Source organism: Schistocerca americana, chromosome 3 (assembly GCF_021461395.2).
Source record: "Schistocerca americana isolate TAMUIC-IGC-003095 chromosome 3, iqSchAmer2.1, whole genome shotgun sequence".
Taxonomy (NCBI): domain Eukaryota; kingdom Metazoa; phylum Arthropoda; class Insecta; order Orthoptera; family Acrididae; genus Schistocerca; species Schistocerca americana.
Genome location: NC_060121.1, coordinates 761,096,845 through 761,115,782, shown reverse-complemented (window position 1 = coordinate 761,115,782; position 18,938 = coordinate 761,096,845). Strand labels below are relative to the sequence as shown.

Sequence of the window (18,938 nt, the reverse complement as noted above, 5' to 3'; positions counted from 1 at the left end):
AGATTATAACTTCATAATCTGTTCATCTGTGAGGAGCATATCATACAACTGCTGTAGCCCCTAACCAAGTCTTCATTAGAAATGCAAGTGCTGTTACACATAGGTGATACACAAATAAAAAATAAGGCATACCTCTCTTCTTCTCACTCTAAAAACCACAGAGAACACTTTCTTGAGGTAACTCATTAAGCCAAACGAAAGTAATCCACATTCATGAGCGTGTAATACGAATTATTTGTTGTGTGAACTCAAGAACGCCCAGTATACCATATTCAAGCAACCTGTGATACCAACGATTGGTTCCCAGTATAGTTATACTTTAATAATATTTGTTGTTAGTAATATGTTTCTTTTAAAAACCAGAAGGTCGCTTCATGATATAAATATCAGAAATAAGTTAACATTTGCAGAGATTAAAGTCATTTTCTTTGGTCCAGAAAGATGTCTCGTTTACAGCAACAGATATTTCCATTAATTTCCCAGCAGATATAAAAACTTTGTAATCTAATAATAAATTTCAGTCAAAGAGAAACTTACAGGAGTAATTAGCAGATATGTAAAACCAGAAACACATCTAATCCAAAATCTAATTTCGTGGATGAGAATACTCACGAAAAAATGAGGAAAAGTATTATTGATTTTTTGTATAGGTAAATTCTCTTCATACACTTGCTACTTCTGGAAAGATGCAAATCAGTATTTTGTTTTATTTCCGAATTTCGACTTATTAATATCTTAGGGCAAACTTTTCTGAGGTAGCTATCTAGAAGGAAGGGCTTGACTGCTAAAAGCGAGGAATAACAATTGCAGGTAGCACTTCAACGATCAGAATATACAGAAAGTCCCAAAATTGGTACCCATTCATTTTCCTATCCATTGTCCAGGGGTGGAACGAAGAGAGTGAGCGCCTCTATAAACAGTTCCTAGAGCACGGGGATAGGGTGATGGCAGATGACTTATTGCACAGTCTGGACGCTGGCATGCGCACTAAATGGATAGAGACTGTTGAGGAAATGGACTTCACAAAACCAAGCAGAAAGGCGTGGTCACTACTTCGGAAGCTTGGTGGCAGTAGCAGGAACCAACGACCAACCAGCTCTATTTCTCCAAACACAGTTGCGGCGCACATCAGTAAAACCTTTAGAGCTCCAGGGGATCGAGCTCATACCATAAAAGTTAAAAAGGAACTTAAAAAGTTGAAATCTTTAGTAGGAAACAATTCACTACACTTTCAGCCCTTCTTAATCGAAGAGATAACACTGGCACTGAGAGACATCAAGCCATGGAAAGCCCCAGGTTTTGATGGAATTCATCCAGAGTTTCTGATTCACTGCGGTAAATTTGCAAAATTATGGCTTCCACAGTTCTTCTCCAGCATGATCGAAACTGGAAGAATACCAAATACTCTTAAGAAAGCAAAAATCATAGCGATACTGATACCAGGTAAACCGAATGACCAACCAAACAGCTACCGCCCAATTGCCCTTCTTAGCATGATCTACAAACTACTGGAGAGACTTATATGTAACAGAATAAGTCCACATATCCTAAAGTGTATTCCTGTGCAACAAGCAGGCTTCCGGCCAAACAGGAGCTGCACAGATCAAGTCCTCTCACTAACTTCCCACATCCAGGCAGGCTTCCAAAGACAAGAAGAAAAATCCGTGGTATTTATAGACCTGACAGCGGCTTATGATACTGTATGGAGGCAAGGCCTGATTTACAAACTACTCCGCATCGTGCCATGTTTGAAAATGGCTAACCTTACCAACGAGATGCTGTGCAACAGACCATTCCAGGTGATACTTGGAAATTATAGGAGCAAAACAATGAAGCTCAATAATGGCTTGCCCCAAGGATCAGTCGTGGCACCGCTACTTTTCAGCATGTATACAGCCGATATGCCTAATACTAAATCTGAAAAGTTTGGATATGCAGATGACTGGGCCATAGCTACACAACACTGAGATATGGAGCATACTGAGACTGTCCTGACAAGCGACTTGTCCTTGCCGGGAACGTACTTTCGTGAATGGAGACTACAACCTAGTCCAACTAAAACTGAGGCTATGTGTTTCCACCTGAATAATAAATTGGCTAACAGACGCCTTAAGATATATTTTGATAACAATATTCTGCCTTATAATAAAAATCCAAAATACTTTGGAGTGACATTAGATAGAACCCTGAGTTACAAACAACACCTCATCAACACTGCTCCTCCGCCTCTACCTTGCGATACTCTGCTTTGGGACTTGTCTGCTCTGCAGCAGAGTACTGTTCCCCTGTTTGGCTAAAGAGCGCTCGCACCAAGATGGTGGACACAGTACTGAACCAAACTATGAGGATTATTTCAGGTACAATAAAATCAACCCCCATTCACTGGCTACCTGTAGTGAGCCACATACCGCCACCTCACTTACGAAGAGAACATGCGCTTCTCAGAGAATTTAAAAAAAATACAAGACAACCCGCAACTTCCGATTCACGCTTTGAGCAATGGCATTGACAGAGATAGATTGCGCTCTCGACATCCACCTCTTATAAGAGCCAAAGATCTGGGGGAAAAAGGTTTCTGTCTTGAAGAACGCTGGAAAGTGGAATGGGAAGTATCAGCACCACCACAGGTAAACACCTTACTGAAACCGTCGAACAGACCTCCAGGCTTTGGCTTACCACGTAAAACCTGGACCATCCCCAACAGGATCAGGACTGGCCACGGTCGATGTGCGGACTCTCTACACAAATGGGGAAGAGCACCATCCCCAAATTGCGACTGCGGCGCTGAGAAGCAGACGATCCGGCACATCATTGCAGAATGCCCTCTGAGAGCCTACTCAGGTCAAACAACGGACTTCCTGGATGCGACTCGAAGTGCAGTTCAATATATTAAAAACCTAAATGTTAATTTGTAATTATATATATGTTGTTCATGACATAACTGTATTTAATTCTTTATGTCTTGTTTTTAGTGCCAAAGTTACAAAGTTATCGTAGCAGCTTATTTCTCTATGAACTTGATTTGTACTTGCCATACGCTAAATAAATAAATAAAATCACAAGTATTGTTTGTCAAATTGCCTTTTGAGCTAACATTTACCTGGGTGAAGTACATGTTTTGTCATAGCGCCATTGGGAAAAGCCACATACAGTGATTATAGATCATCTTAAAGAACAGAAAGTAATACAATTCACCTCATTCTTTGCGAAGGAAATTTCAAAGTTCAAAATTATCGTGATTTTAAGAGTGCAGCAGTTAGGAGACGGTCGCAAGTGAAAACTAACACCTCAGCCCCAAGTAAATGTGCTGACACAAGTATTGTTTGTCAAATTGCCTTTTGAGCTAACATTTACCTGGGTGAAGTACATGTTTTGTCAAAGCGCCATTGAGAAAAGCCACATACAGTGAGTATAGATTATCTTAAAGAACAGGAAGTAATACAATTCACCTCATTCTTTGCGAAGGAAATTTCAAAGCTCAAAATTATCGTGATTTTAAGAGTGCAGCAGTTAGGAGACGGTCGCAAGTGAAAGCTAACACCTCAGCCCCAAGTAAATGTGCTGACAACTCGGTCTCTCGTCTCAGTCTACGAAAGTTTGTATAGCACAGTACTGACACCTTCTTGCGAACCAATTGAAAAATGAAGCAAATGATTTCAGTGCCGTTCACTATGATCGTCTACGCATTTTTCTTTATAGTGATGTTGATATTTCGGTTATCTGTCGTCACTGAATGGAGGTGGAAAGTAAGTTTGAGTATAAAGATTCATTCTTGTGTAGCGTAAAATAAAATTAAAATGGAAAGTATTAAAAACAAGTGCTGGAAAATGCAAAGTTGGAATTCGGCAACTTAACGTAACTAGCATGTTAGCTACACAAGGATCTATGTGTCGCGTTCGTGTCGTGAGATGCGCTGAACCACATTCCACTTCTTTCTGGGTAGCTACCGCATGTATATTTTCAGATGTATCCTCGCAAGCAAAATGTGTACGTGTTTTAAAAATTAAATGTCACATTGCGTGGTTGAGAGCTCTGGCGCGAATATTAGAGTGCCACGTACGAATACCCTCGCGAAACAAGTCAAAAGACATCGGATTGCGATTTCAAAAAGTGCAGTAACACCTACAGGTGCAACACAACAACAAATAACATCATCGCCATTCTCCAGTAAGGCAGTCAGTTGATCAAAACACTGCGTTCAGCCAGCAGTCACAAAAACGTTTCATCGTTTGAACAGAAAAGTAAGCTGTATTAAATTTTTCAAGGCAAATTTAAAATATTTATTGATTTTCCTCCTTCTGCGCAAGTCTTTTAAAAACAAAAATGAAACGTCATAGTGGTCTCAGTCGTATGCAAGAAGAAAACGGGTTGCCTCCTTTTTACTTCTGTTTCACAAGAAATACATGAAATTACTAATGTCAAACATTCATTCTTAAGAAATGAGCCACTGTGCTATTCTGTGATCCATAAGTGGCCTGTAATTAGACTGGTTCAACATCATATCGATATAATTCTTCTCATTGATTTCTGACACATGAAATCAACTAATTTCATTTCTATGGTGTGCACCCCCGGTACCTGAGTGGTCAGCGCTACAGAATGTCAATCCTAAGGACCCGGGTTCAATTCTCAGCTGGGTCGGAGATTTTCTCCGCTCAGGGACTGGGTGTTGTGTTGTCCCAATCATCATAATTTCATCCCCATCGATCCGCAAGTCGCCGTGGTGGCGTCAAATAGAAAGACTTGCCTCTGGCGAACGGTCTACCCGACGGGAGGCCCTAGTCACATGGTGAGACACCAACAGTTCTCAGTGTCCTAATTATTTCTATTGTCTTTGTTTCATCAACGGACATGAACTGAGAGACAAAAACAAATGACACAGTGCTTATTGGAGGAGGCTCGCATTCGCGAGGATAACGGTTTAAATCCCCACTTTTGCGTCAAGATTTTGATTATCTATGATATACAAAGTTGATTTAATCAAATGACTGGGTGTTAGCCCAGAAAAGACACGGCTGATGTTCTTCCCCTGTCTGAGTTTGTACACCATCGTTAGTGGCCTTAGCGTCGATGGGGCAAGACATCACACATTTCCAGTAAGAAAGGGGTTATCTTGAAGTGAAATGTTCAGTTTAAAATGTCTGTGCTTTAGTATCTAACTATTGTACTACTGAAGTTTGTTGATTATTCAAAGCACTTTTCTAGTGCTCCCCCCCCCCCCCCCCCCCCCCCCCCCCGGCCAAATTCTTTTCGCTTCCTTGAAGTTATCTACTCGTCTTTTTCTCTTTTAAAAACCTAATGTATAAGGGTGTAAGCCAACATTCTTTAAGTGGAGTAATATTTATTTGAAGAACCAAATTAAACAGTAGCAAGAAAATAAGCAAAATTGATACTTCTGCTTTTCCAATACTTCACGTTCATTGCCTGGATAGGCTGGCGACCATTAATAAAACCACCAAATAAACTTGGAAATGAGTTGTTCTAGCTTCAGTACAATGTTATTCATACTGCCTTTCTATCTAACCGCTGGGTAAGATCTTAAGAAAAGAAGGGAATAGTCTGATTTAAGTATCCATTAGACCCAACACACGGTCAAACCCTGTAAAAAGGGTGACTACATTGATTAGCTTTTCATATTCACGGGACTATCCTCCCATAGAGTACTTTATATGGAAACTAAACAAAATTTTATTAAGAGGGTTATATGTGGCCACATAGAGACAGGTTTTCTGTTATTCAGGTAAAAGCACACTAATTTACAATAGTATTGGTAGGGTTACAAGTTCATGAAATTAGATCGACCCCAATTTTTGCAGTCTATATTTAATTCGTTTCAGTATTTCATATAGTGGTAGTTACATTCGTTTGATCTTCCAGGGCACCAAGTTTATTCGTCTTCACAAAATTCACAAAACAAAATCTGTGGTACGCACAACTAACATTTTATATCCTTTATGTCAATATACAATATCTGGTAGTTGTCTTCAGAATAGTTGGTGGTATTTGAAAGGTATGATGTAAGTCGATCGCTCATTATATATAATCTTTGTGTTTTGGTGTCTATTTCCATGCTGCTGACAAATTGTAGATGTTCTTCATCTTGAACAATCAGGTGGAAGTTCTTACGATCGTGAGGCTTGCTCGTGTCCCAGCAGTAGATGGCCAGTTCATCCAGAACAGGGAAGAATAGTAGCTGACCCTTCGGATCCACCGTCATTACTCCACTCTGTCCCGGTAATTGTCCTGGCAGATCAACCTGAAACAGATACATCAGTCTCGATTAGAAAGTTAGTATCAGATAACAGAAAAAGTATTACCTGTATCACCCACTACTGAATTTCTGTAGTAATACCAAGGAACCACCCAACATTACTATTTGTATGGCATTTTTGGTTAACCACATTTTCCAAGATCATTAAGAGTATTTTCTTAAATGTGTCATTGGCTGAGTAAATAAATTCGTAAATAGAATCCAGAAAATTTTACACGACGGTTAATGTCCCACAGAAACGCAAGTAACTTCGGATGTGTTTCAAGTGAGAAAAAGCGCGTAAAAAACTTGTTAGATAGTATCAGCTGCTTTATAAGATTTTTCACTCACAGTATTGCTGTACTCATCAAAATGTCATCGCTCGTGATTTTTCTAAATAGCAGAAACACTTTGACATAAATTCCAATGTGTGCAACGAGCGGCAGACCTTCAATGCTTACAACGAAGAGAAAGAATGTGGCAGTATCTGATTCCATGATTAGTAATGAATAACTAGATAAAGTCACATGTTAAAAATATTTGGTGGTAATACCAAGAAGCGGTACATATAGGGCCATTACGCAATTTCAATATTATGTGAGGCGAATAGAAAACGAACTTCTTGGAAAAGATCTATGAAAATTCAATGCATTTGTAAAGTAAATCACATTCAAGAAGCTACCGCCACTAAATCTAGAGTAGTGGTCCAGCTTTTGGAGTCCTTACAAAGTGAGCTTGAGAAAAGACTTCAAGCGAGAATATAGACACTCGATGTTGAGATCGTTAACAGTTCGGTGTAGGCCACGTGAAAATGTGGCAGAAATATTGGAGATGGAAGTGGCAATCCTGGAAGAGAGGCGATGTAATCGTCGAGAACCACTGTTAGGTAAATTTAGAGAAGGTGTCGTGAATAATATCGTGGCTTTCCTTTGGACGATGACACTGACCACAACTCGCAGCCATAGAATGCCTAAAGATGAACAGAGCTGCACCACTCGCATAGGTGTAAAATTAAAAACAAAGATGGTATACTGCAGCATCACGCTGATAAAAGAAACCCAATGGCCCTGCAACTACATGAATGAGAGTTAATGTCTACAGTAACCACAGAATGAGTACAGTTTCCAGCAACTACGCGCTAGATTACTCTCGTTTACGTAACAGGTTTCCCATAGATTATAATGTTAAATTTGGTACTCTAAGATTTGACAAATGCGTCTAGAGATAGCTGGTTGCACTAGCAACCGTACGAGAAACTGAATGAAAAAACGCTATCATTGCATAGGGCTTAAAAAAGCCATCGAATTCTTCATTTCGTGTTATGAATAAGACGGTAATTTGTCATTCTGCTAGTGACAACTAAGGTAAAATTAGTTGTTCTTTCACACCATGAATGAGAATTGAACTGTAAAAATTCAGGAAATTACCAGTGCAAAGCATGAGTGGAATGGCTTCGCATAAAAGTGGATTTTTGTTTAATTAGTTTTTCATAGATGCTATGACACCAGTAACAACTGTACTGTTGCTGTAAATGGAAACACAGTTGCCAAGGAAAGCCGTGGTGTGAAACTTAGTATAGTTGACTTGCGCAGTTTAGCACCCGCGTCTTATAGTCTGTTCCACCGAGGTTCTCAGAAACTGAAGGATTCATATTCCAGAATCACGGCATCACACCAACACAAGTACTCGCTCCATGCGGAAGTTTTCACGTATTCTGCGACAGCGGAACCCATGTGACGTTACCTGCGTCTTGATATCCAAAACATCCCCGTCACATGCATCTCGGATGACCTGCTTGTCGACAACGCCCTGGATGTTGCTGGCGAACGCCTGGAAGTAGAGTTTCCCATCGCAGCTCTCGTCGGCCGTCGCTCCATTTATGCCGTCCGGTAGGTAGTAGGCTGGACCTCCCGCCTTCGTGAAGAAGAAGCCGGGTTTGGGGTAGAAGTACTGGCTCTGCAGGTGTTTGGAGGCTCCAGTGGAGAGGTCCGTCACCGACAGTACGTTGCCTCTGCTGTCGGAGCTGTAGGCCGTCAGGCAACCATCTGGGCACGCGTCCACCTGAATAGGAACTCATGTCTGTGTATGTCCTTTAACACACTCGTTATCCGTGTTTGAAGTGAACACAGAGGTTATTTTAGACAACTCTCAATTGACTGACATAAGAACGTACATATCTACCAGGAAAATAAATGTAAATCTCTTTCATTTAAACAATGTGACTGCATCATCAAACAATTCCAAAAACTATATTTGTCTTTCATTTGAATGTCTATGTCTAAGGAAGATTGACCATGGAGGTGGGTGAATCCTAATTCTCTCAATAACACAACCTCTCTCTTAACTATTGGAATCATAAAAGACCTTCTTCTACAAAAGAAATAGTGACCAGTTAAAAGAAACTTACGAAAAGCTACTCAGCTGTATTACGGTTTATTCCATTTTTAAAAATTGGCTTAAATACAGCAAAGTTAGAGAACAGATTTGATGACGACAGTAATATAGAAATCTTTTACATGGCAGGTAGGGGCCATATTCCGAAGCAGCTCTCCCATGGAGTGGTGTCCCTGTCAGTTCACAGTTTTGCAGCACACTGGCCCAGTGCACAGAATATGTTAGAGATTTCAGCCTCATCTACCAGCAAAGGCCCTAACGGTATCTGCAGCGCTCAAGATGGACCTCGATAGTGTGAAAATAAGGGAAGACTTTTTACTGAGTGAGTAATATGGGTACAAGGCTCGTCAGCACTCACTACTGGTGCAATGCTGCTACCGTTAGATGACTTTGGATGAGTTTTGTTGACTTAGGTTGCCCTTGTGAAACACGACTCCTAGTTGCCAGATGTAGAGTGAGTAAGAGAAACAAAACAAATCTTCTCTAGTCCTCCCTCACCCTCGTCCCCCTCACCACATACACACCACACACCACTTAGTCGCCTCTTGAGGACCAGAGTGGATTCTTGCCCTGACATTTAATGCTTTTATGGGCCCATCAGTGTTCTCAGTATTTCTCCTCCCGCCTCGGCGGTAAAATTACAAATTGAGAACATCGTGATGAATACCTAGGCGCCAAAGGTTCATGTGTTGAGGACATATACAACTCTCCTACGAAATTATTTTAAACGAAGGGAATTAGTAGCAACCAAGATGAGATGGTTTCCGTCAATAAGGGTAAAAAGTATGCACTGCTTTCTTATGGTAGTAATCCTAGTACCAATACTCAGGCTGCATCCTGTGCTATAAGGAATAATGCTCATATTGCTGCCTCTTCGTATGTTAAAAGGTCTTCCAGAGTTTACACACAATGTTATGGGATGCTGTATGCTATGGAAACATCGCGAATATGTAAGACAGATTACGGAAACTATAATTCCACAAGACTTATCATCTACAACCTTAGACATACAACGTTGCCGCTGAACTGGCTCGTTGGATTCATCACTGTTCTAATCATCGTGTCATTCAGGACTAAAGGACCATAATTCCCATGGTTGCTATGGCAGTCGTGTCAGTTATGGAAGGTGTCGACTACGTATCTGCTATATTCACTTATTTACTAGTTCATGTATTTATTTAACCTGATCTGATTAAGGCCATCAGACCGTATCTTTCATTGGACCAACGGTTTACTTACACAATACCTTCGTTACCTCATAGCTACCTAAGAAACATTAATTGTAATATGACAGTTAGTATTAAAGAGCTTTGAGTGTTTATAGTGGCAATGTGAGTAAATAATAAAGACTGTAATGATAATAGTAGTAACAATGATGATAATAACAATAACGACAGTAGCAGATATGAAAAGAATTTGTAGATGTCCAAAACAGAAGTTTCCTGATTTAGGGAGTCCTGGCGATTGAAAAAGTAAGGATTTATACCAGCTAAGAAAACTGGGAAAATTTGTTGAAAGATAGTTGTACAAGGAAGGGTAACGAGTGCATACAGCGACACTGGTGGTTATTATTGTTGCTTTAGTAGATATGTCAACTACTTCTGAAGCTGGATAAGTTATTCAGATCTATAATATAATGTGGGATTTTATTTCAGAATGGGGATCCTGCTATTGAGAAGACGTCGACAAATTCGCTGGATGACGGAGTGGGACACAAAGGACTTAGCACTGTTGGAAACGCCTGCTTCTGCCATGCCCTTCAGACAAGAACGTTATTGTCAAACAAAGATATGAGGGACAGAGTACGTTGATAAGACAGTAGAGAAGGCAGAGGACATGGAAATCTCTGCACCTCTGCCCACACAGTCAGGGTAGCTGTGCATATGTTGCTGAAATATGATCAAAGAGTCGAACATCACAAATATAACAAACACAGGTATTCATAACCACTTACAGGCGCCCTGAGGTTTCCTCAGAAAGATCTTGCCGGATGACATCACTGTTCAATAATTCAGACTTTCCTCTTTCAATACTCCAAGACTGTTTGTTGAGGGTGGTCGGTTGATATTTGACCCAAAGGCTAAAAATGGTAGGGATTCCCGATATTTCGGGCTAATGAGCCTACAGTGAGTAACCAGTACCGCTTAGGTCTTGTATGGGTTGAACTATAAACGTGTATTCTGTTCCAATTTGGATAGTGCACACAGGTCGACATTGCGTTTCTCGACAACTTACTTCAGCGTCATCAATTTTATTCTTAGATACAACTTGAGGTTATCAGCATAAATGTGGTATTTGCGGTAAGACATAACTGATGACACCTCAGTGGCATATTTGCTGCGATGTTTACGGAAACTAGATTGGTATTCTTGTAGTAGGTTGTAGCAGGTTGTTACAGTTATGCACTTTGTTAAATGGCCATTGAGAAAAATACGTTGTCAATCAGTTGTGTAGGAGAGCCGGCCCGGCTAGCCGTGCGGTCTAACGCACTGTTTTCCGAGCAGAAAGGCGTGCCGGTCCCCGGCACGAATACGCCCGGCGAATTAGTGCCGGGGTCCAGTGTGTCAGCAAGGCTGTGGATGGTTTTTAAGGCGGTTTTCCATCTGCCTCGGCGAATGCGGGCTGGTTACCCTTATTCTGCCTCAGTTACACTATGTCGGTGGTAGCTGTGCAAACACTGTCTCCACGTACGCGTACACCATAATTACTCTACCACGCAAACATTGGGGTTTCACTTATCCGGATGAGACGTTCCCAGAGGGGGGGGGGGGGGGGGTCCACTGGGCGCCAAACCGCTCAATAACCCTGGGTTCCGTGTGGGGCGGCGGTGTGGGGTGAGTGGACTGCTGTAGCCTGTTGTGGGGTTCTGTACCACTGAGGGCTATGGGGGGGGGGGGGGGGGGGGACAAAGCCTCTCCATCGTTTCTAGGTCCCAAGTTCAATACATACATACATATGTAGGAGAAATCCTCGGGGCGAATAAGTCATTTATGCTGATTGTATAAAATATAGCTCTTTTTTAATGTCTGCAGTGCGTTATTTTTTGGAAAGAGTGATACATTCCATACAATATGCACGATGCTAAGGGGTGACTGGAAGTACCCTCACGTATACTTGGAAATGTAAACAAGTGCCTGAAAAGAAAACATTGAAACATTATTTAAACATTATAAGATCATGGCTGTTACTATTGTATTGAATGGAAATGAGTCATGGGCCGCTAAAAGAACGTAGCAGTATGGAAATAATAAAGAATAATGAGATCACGAACCAAACGAAATGTATCATAAGTGGCATGACCACATTAGCAAGAAATATACTAAATGATTATCTCTCATGATCATTAGATACAAACCTAAAGGAAGATAAAACAAAGGAAACAATTGAAAAAGATTTCTTTTGACAATATGTAGTTGTGTAAAATAGAATCAGACGTTGATAGTCAGCAACACTATCATAATTTTATAGTCAGTTCTCATACGGAGATATAAGGTCATTTTTACATATACTGTCTTTTCCAATAAGTACTCACCCATAAATAGGTGTAGAATGCGTTGCAAGCTGCGTTCTGGATAACTGTGGAGCTGATGATCTCATCTTTTCGCAGGTCGAAGATAACAATTTTGGGTGGACACACGTTTTTGGGACTCGTTGTCAGGTCCAAAGCACCATTGTCGAGAGCATATAGTGTATCGTCATCCGCCCACGTTTTCTGAAACAGTCAGTGAATGAACTCAAAGTTGAAACTATCGACGGCAGATGTGCGTACTAGAATCTTGGATTACTGCACAGAGGAAAATATTAATCTCCTTGCAAGTTTTTATACCTGGTCCTTACCTGATATGTTGCTTGCTATCTACTATTTAAGTAATCGTAATAGAAATGACAGAAGAAACAGTGACGAACAGCTTTCGTAAGTTACTGACTGAAATTACACGATTCAGAAATGAATGTGTACCACTACTTACGATGAGAACGATTTTAAATCCAAATTAATTTTAACATAAAATACAACTACAACATCGCCAAAAGTAACAATAAACTGGACTTCTGTACCGATAGAAGTTAAAGTGTCCTACAATGTATTCAAGATAATGCTTGACAGCTGAAGCTGTGAAGCAATAACGAGTAGATTGGAATAAGCAGAAGATTATTTCATCGTAGAGGGAAATGGTTTGACTGCTTATTTAATTACAGAAACATTTCACCAAGTAAAATTAAGGCCCCGCCTTTTGTATGCAATCAGATTTCTTTGAAGGTGGTATAACAATGTGTATATAACTAGTGATACTCACAATCTTAATATGATTAATAAAAATAAGGAAAATAGTTACAAAAATTAGATAATTATTGCAACATTCTCAGTTAATATTATGGAAAAAGGTTTTTGGCACTGTAACGTTAGTGTAAAATGAACTAAATAGTAACAACCAGATAGATAGGTCAGAAGCACTGGAAATGTTTATTGAGTACTAGCACTATTTTCGGGATGAAAAAGAATAATAGAAGTTACATAGAAAAGGTTCTGAAGAAAGAACGTGATGAATGGAAGAAAAGGACACAGATAACCAGATAAGGATGGAAACGCCTGGAAGACCTCAGCACAGAGACTGCTGATGTGCAGATTACGAATGTACATGCCACGAGAGACTCACGGTCGTTCTGATGACGTCCACCAACTGTGAGTTGCAGTCGGTGATGGAGTCCTCGGTGGTGTGGTGGATTTCCAGGTTGGGGTACGGCTTCAGGGGCGAACTCTGCTCTCCGTCACAGGGGATGGTGCTCAGCGTTACCGGGATGCCGCGACGGACAAGAGGGGTCGTGACAAATATGCGGTTGCGCTGGTGATCGTCCACTGCGACGAGACGAACATAGGCAGTTCATATTGTGTATTATAATCAGACATCTAAATAGACATTAGCTTCACTGCAGAGCAACATGACCATAAAGGCATCACACGATACTCAATTCACCCATAGCAGAGTACTAGCTAAAGCAAATCTACACCCACTACCTGCTTCCGCATCTCCTTTTATCTCTATGTTCTGATAGCGTCTGCTGTACTTTTGCGTACACGAATTAGACACAGTGTGTTAGCCTGAAGCAATTTAAACATAAATTTTTAAAATAACTTATAAAACAACGGTGCTTATTTTATGATTTAATTGTATATCATTACAAATTGTTACTCACTTGTGTGGAGATAATTGACAGTTACCAGTTGTGACTCATTGACATTATCTGCAACATATACCAATTTGAGCATCCAACGTAACATAATATGCTAAATTATGCATCAATACGAGCAGCAACCTAACTTTCCTGTTTCACCAGTAAATGTCACAGTTACACGTATGTTATCTTTCTGGAGTTTTTCGTATTAACAATAATGATACACCTAAACCTAACGCTGCAGATCCCACAGGCGTCACTAATCGATCTCCTTCTTGCTCCCTTACTGTCCCACTTTTTGTAGAAATTAGCACAGTAGAGTTACTGATCTTACTGTCTTTCGGCCACCTCCTTGGTTATGATCAGCATCATGCTATCAGCCACATGCCATAACAAATATCGGATGATAAGAAGTAAGAGTAATGTGTTTCTAACTGGAATTCTTACTTGTGAAGTCGTATCCGAAAACCATTTTAGGATCATAGCGCCCGCTGGCTATCATTTCCTTCTGCAACGTCCCGTCGTCTCCGAAGTCGTATTCGAGCTCTTTGGCGGCCTTGATGGTGACGAGCAGCGACTCATCGGAAGCGCCCTTGCTCCTCGTCCCTGGGGACTTGCCGGTCCTGTGAGCCGCTCTGACACGACCGCCGTGCCTCGTGGCGTGGCTTGACCTGTGGTGAGCGTCACCAGCCGCCACCAGCAGCAGCACCAGCAACGCAAACGTCGACACGCGAGGTCCCATCTCGTACCTGTTTGAGAATATTTTGTTAGTAAAATTCAGTACCCTATCAAAATTAACTAGATGGAAACGAGAAATCAAGACGTCCATAGATGCAAAGTATTGTCATTAGTCTTAGGAGATTGCATAGAACTTATAGAATTGGTTTTCGTGTCGGTGTTTCAGTGATCTCTTGTGTTAATCTGCTTCATCAGCAGAAGTCCAGATGCTGCTAAATCTAATTTGCTTAAAGATTTTTTTATCCGAACGAGCGATCTAACGGGCACCAGTTGTTCTGTTAAGATAGATGGACTGTAATAATCCTTACGGTTAGGGGGTGGAGGGGGGAGGGGGGGGGGGGAGGAGGAGGGAACATTCGCCCCGTATTTACCATGTGGATTGACGTACATGCTCTTGAATGCCGTTCAGTAAAAGCGGCAGACAATCCGATCGGAACATTCACATAAAGTTGCAAAACATTACGCCATTCCTGAAAGGACCCGCGGGACGTTTACAGACCAAGGTCGTTTTTTATCCATTTCTCTTGTTTTACATGTATTTTGAACTGATCAGTATAGTATGTTGAATAGATATTTGTCCCGTTTTGTTAGTAAAATTTGTGCAGAGGGACGGTTTGTAGCTTTCGCAGTCACCTTTCTGCCATGGAAGGAAAATTTGGAAAGCTGGTTAGTAGTATGGTGTGAATGTGCTAAAACGATAGTTGCATTTCTCTCATCATTTCTTGTTTTTAGTTGGGGTAATTTATTGTAGACGCCTTGGGTTACTTGGATCTTGAATTTTTTTATTCCTTTTACAAAAACAGATCGCGTCGGCTTGATTGGATCAGTATGCATTGCTGCTTATGACCACACTGTTCCTCTAATAGCTTTTCGAAATTCACTATAAACGGTAAAAGTGTCCTCTTTTTCGACTCTTGTAAAGTGAAAGTCTGAATGACTTCATGAGCGAGTTGTCTGGCCACAATAAGAGCAACAGACCCACTGACAGGTTTCAAGCTCACAGGTAAACATACAAACCACGCCTGAGGTAGTTGTTTGCTTACATTTCACACAGTAAACGCTTGAAGGACATCTTTTCCCATTTCACAGTGTTTTCCGGCTGTATCATCTAGTTGACACTTGATTAAATTCTACTCCTGTTGTGTCGTAGAAGAACTGTTTGACGGCATTTTACGTTTTGTTGTTCCCTTAGAAAAGTAAATTCGTTGTCGTAATTGAGCAGCTACAAATGATGGAAGCTAATAGCATGCAGCAGATAATTACAACACAAAATCAGTTCTAATTTAGCAAAAGCCATACCTAAATAGTGTTCGTTGTCCTCGATGTATTCGAGCTGAACTGTCTCAGGTGCCACTCAGGGTGTGGGTGTGAATGATAATATTTGAAGAAAATATATCCAAAACGACTGTTCGTACTTATTCCCTGTATTTAGTTGCCACTGAGGCATTTAAAAGTGTGAAGTGCAGTTTGTCCCTTGTTCGTGTTGTTCAGTGTAACAACGAGATCGCGAGAATGAGTACTGCAGCGAGCCAATAATCTTATCACCGTGTTTCGTGAAGTAAGATGAAGCCACACTACTCAATACCACAGGTAAATTTAAGATCCTCTCTGGAGTTGTTTGGGGTAAAACAGCAGAGAACCAGACATTGTAAATGAGTGCAATATATTCCAGCAGGCGATGTAGAACGTATGTGCATGTGATCGACTTCAACCAAAATTTGTACATGTATTGCTTAGTATCCGGAAAAGAAATACTGCAGGGGGAGGGGAGAAGGGGATGAAAATCACCAACCTTCTATTGGGATGGAGGTGATAATAGGGTAATGGATAGAGAAGGGCTGAGGGGGTGGTTGACAGAGATGAGAGATCACAGAGAGACGGCAGGGGAGAGATGTAGAGAGAGACAGACAGAGAGAGAGAGAGAATGAGAGAGACAGAGAGAGAGAAGGGAAGAGGGGATCGATTATAGAAGGTTAGAATAAATAAACAGCTAGGCAATTCCATGTTTCTCAGCTTTCATGTAACAATGTCATGCAGTACAATATAACGAAATAATGTAATACGTACACAAATCAGTGTGTTAGCAGTTTTTTCTCTGTGTCAAATTGTATTTCTGCAAACACATCACGTAATTAGCTACACGATGTTTTCTGGACTGTCATAATTGCACCACTATTTCGACTACCCCTGTCAGTATGGGCCAATCTTTTGTGTACACGTGTGTACACCCGCCCCTTGACCTGTCCATGAAAAAATACACGTTAATGGCTTGGTCTTGCCGCACGTACTTGGAAGTAAAAGTATGCAACTCAAGAAACGTACGACTTTTAATACTTACAAATATTAGTCTGCAAATGACGTAAGTACTGTTTTAATTGTGTTGAGGGCCATCCTCAGAAACATCCGCACTTACATGTTTTACACCCTGTATACGTATTGTGTCGCAGTGTTTTGCGGTAGATCCCTCAGGGTGATACATCGCGTCATGAGTACTTTTGTTAGGAACAAACTGCTACGTGACGCTTCCTAAAGCCATCGTTTCACTGAATTCGTGTGCTCTAACACGATCAAATTTCACGAACTAGTAGGGTCTACTAGGCACCTGTACTGCATCTATCTGCGAACCATCTACGGCAGAGGATGGGTAGAGTGATTCTGAACAAGCAAAACTTAAGAATTATTGTCTCTGAGCGGAGAAAGGTCCATTAGAAGCTACGCCTACCCGCTTTCAGGGCGCGCAGAGGACTCGCATAAATGCAAAAAATATTGTCTGTAACAGACAACGTTTGTGGCAAAGATTTTGAAATGACTCCTGTATATTCCTGTGTGCCTTCCAGAGTCCATTCCTCACTTCAGTCTCTCATCAACTTTTTTATTTATATCAGTTACGTACATAAGAAAATGCCATTTCGTGCCTTGGGTACAATAAAACATCTGTTGCTCTTACTGTGAAGGAAGGAGGTAGCTTATGGGAGTAAGCACCTAGGTACGGGAAACAAGAGACAATGAGGCTTTTCTCTATGAACAGTCAATTGTTTCAAGAAGAAATTTCATACCAGCGCAGACCAACAAGTGATTACCAAAGTCGACGACTGTTATTCATTCTGTGTTAAATATTACACCTCAAAGAAAGGGACAGCGTAAATTTAAATGTCTGACTTTTACTGAAAAGCGATGTTTGTCATCACTAATTCTCAGGTGTTACCAATGCTTCTTAACACAGGTACTGTTGCAAAAAGTTTGTTTGAAACGAATACGTATCCAGGTGTTAACGAACTGAAACGTTGAGAGAGGGAAATAGATGGTATTGCCACAATTATAACGCTAACAGAGTCCATAATAACTAACAGAAATCGACTACAAAAGCCACTGTGCTTACCTTAAATGTGGTCTGCCAGAAAGTGAGGTGTGACGACTTCTGAAAGTACCTTCGTCTACGAAAGTTATATATACGCTCAATTCAGTAGTAACTGCAGCCGGTTTCCACATTATCAACTCGGGGAACGTCATTATGATTTATATTGTATTGTACTTCTATCAGCAACTTGTTCCTGCATTGAAACGAAGGAAACAATAGAAGTAGATATGGAGTGTGTTGATAACTCGGCACAATGCTTAATTTCCATCGTAGGCGTTATGCTTCCATGGCATTCAGCAAGTTATACGTGACTCTAGGTGGTGGCAGGTGGCTAGCACCCCATGAAGCTCAGTCTTATTTGGGTGGTTTCAGGTCTAGCGAACCTGTAGCGCTTGGTCTGGGGTCCAGGTAGCGCAGCTCATCCTCTCTAACTGTAAGATCACCGTGTGGTGAGGCGGTGCAACGTTGTCTATCATAGGGATTATTGTTTACCTTTCTGTATTTTAAGTATGGTGTAAACATCAGACTCTAGATGTGCTACTTTCTGATGGGAGGGTGGCTGTTAAGGGAAAAGATCTGGAAATCATTCCTCACATGTCCCTCGCAGCACCATCCTGATTGTAGTCGCATATTAAATTAAAAACATTTATTTCTATATGTCTCCTAATCTAGACCAAACATTATTCTTATATGGGACTTGTAACACAGAACGTGTACTAAGGAATCCAGTGGCAGAGCCAAGTTCTGTTGACAAAAATTCATGTGCCCTGACAGGGCGCCGAACAGTAGTGTGTATGTTTGTATATATATATATATATATATATATATATATATATATATATGTGTGTGTGTGTGTGTGTGTGTGTGTGTGTGTGTGTGTGTTTCTGTGTTTGCTTGCTATGTAGAATACAAACACTGTGTCATCTAATGACAAATATTCATAGAAGATCAAAATCAACTTTCTACACCTACATCCATACTCCGCAAGCCACCTAACGGTGTGTGGTGGAGGGTACCCTGAGTACC

At 40.9% G+C, this 18,938-nt stretch overlaps 1 protein-coding gene across 1 annotated transcript; it reads right to left on the bottom strand.

Annotated features, from left to right (window-relative positions):
- Positions 1–5,871: 5,871 nt before the first annotated feature.
- Positions 5,872–18,031, bottom strand: LOC124605489 (protein yellow-like). Its single transcript, XM_047137213.1, has 6 exons — positions 17,934–18,031; positions 14,264–14,565; positions 13,300–13,499; positions 12,177–12,356; positions 7,994–8,311; positions 5,872–6,256 (listed from the first exon to the last, which is right to left on the bottom strand). The coding sequence occupies exons 2-6, from the start codon at positions 14,556–14,558 to the stop codon at positions 5,936–5,938; spliced, it is 1,314 nt and encodes a 437-aa protein (XP_046993169.1). The 5' UTR covers positions 14,559–14,565; positions 17,934–18,031; the 3' UTR covers positions 5,872–5,935.
- Positions 18,032–18,938: the final 907 nt, after the last annotated feature.

Excerpts from the sequence above, each read along its gene's own strand:
- LOC124605489 (XM_047137213.1), bottom strand. The coding sequence starts at position 14,558 with ATGGGACCTCGCGTGTCGACGTTTGCGTTGCTGGTGCTGCTGCTGGTG. Across the intron at positions 13,500-14,263 it reads TTTCGGATACGACTTCACAA|TGGACGATCACCAGCGCAAC; the intron begins GTAAGAATTCCA and ends GTCTCGTCGCAG. Across the intron at positions 12,357-13,299 it reads TGGACGTCATCAGAACGACC|AAAACGTGGGCGGATGACGA; the intron begins GTGAGTCTCTCG and ends TGACTGTTTCAG.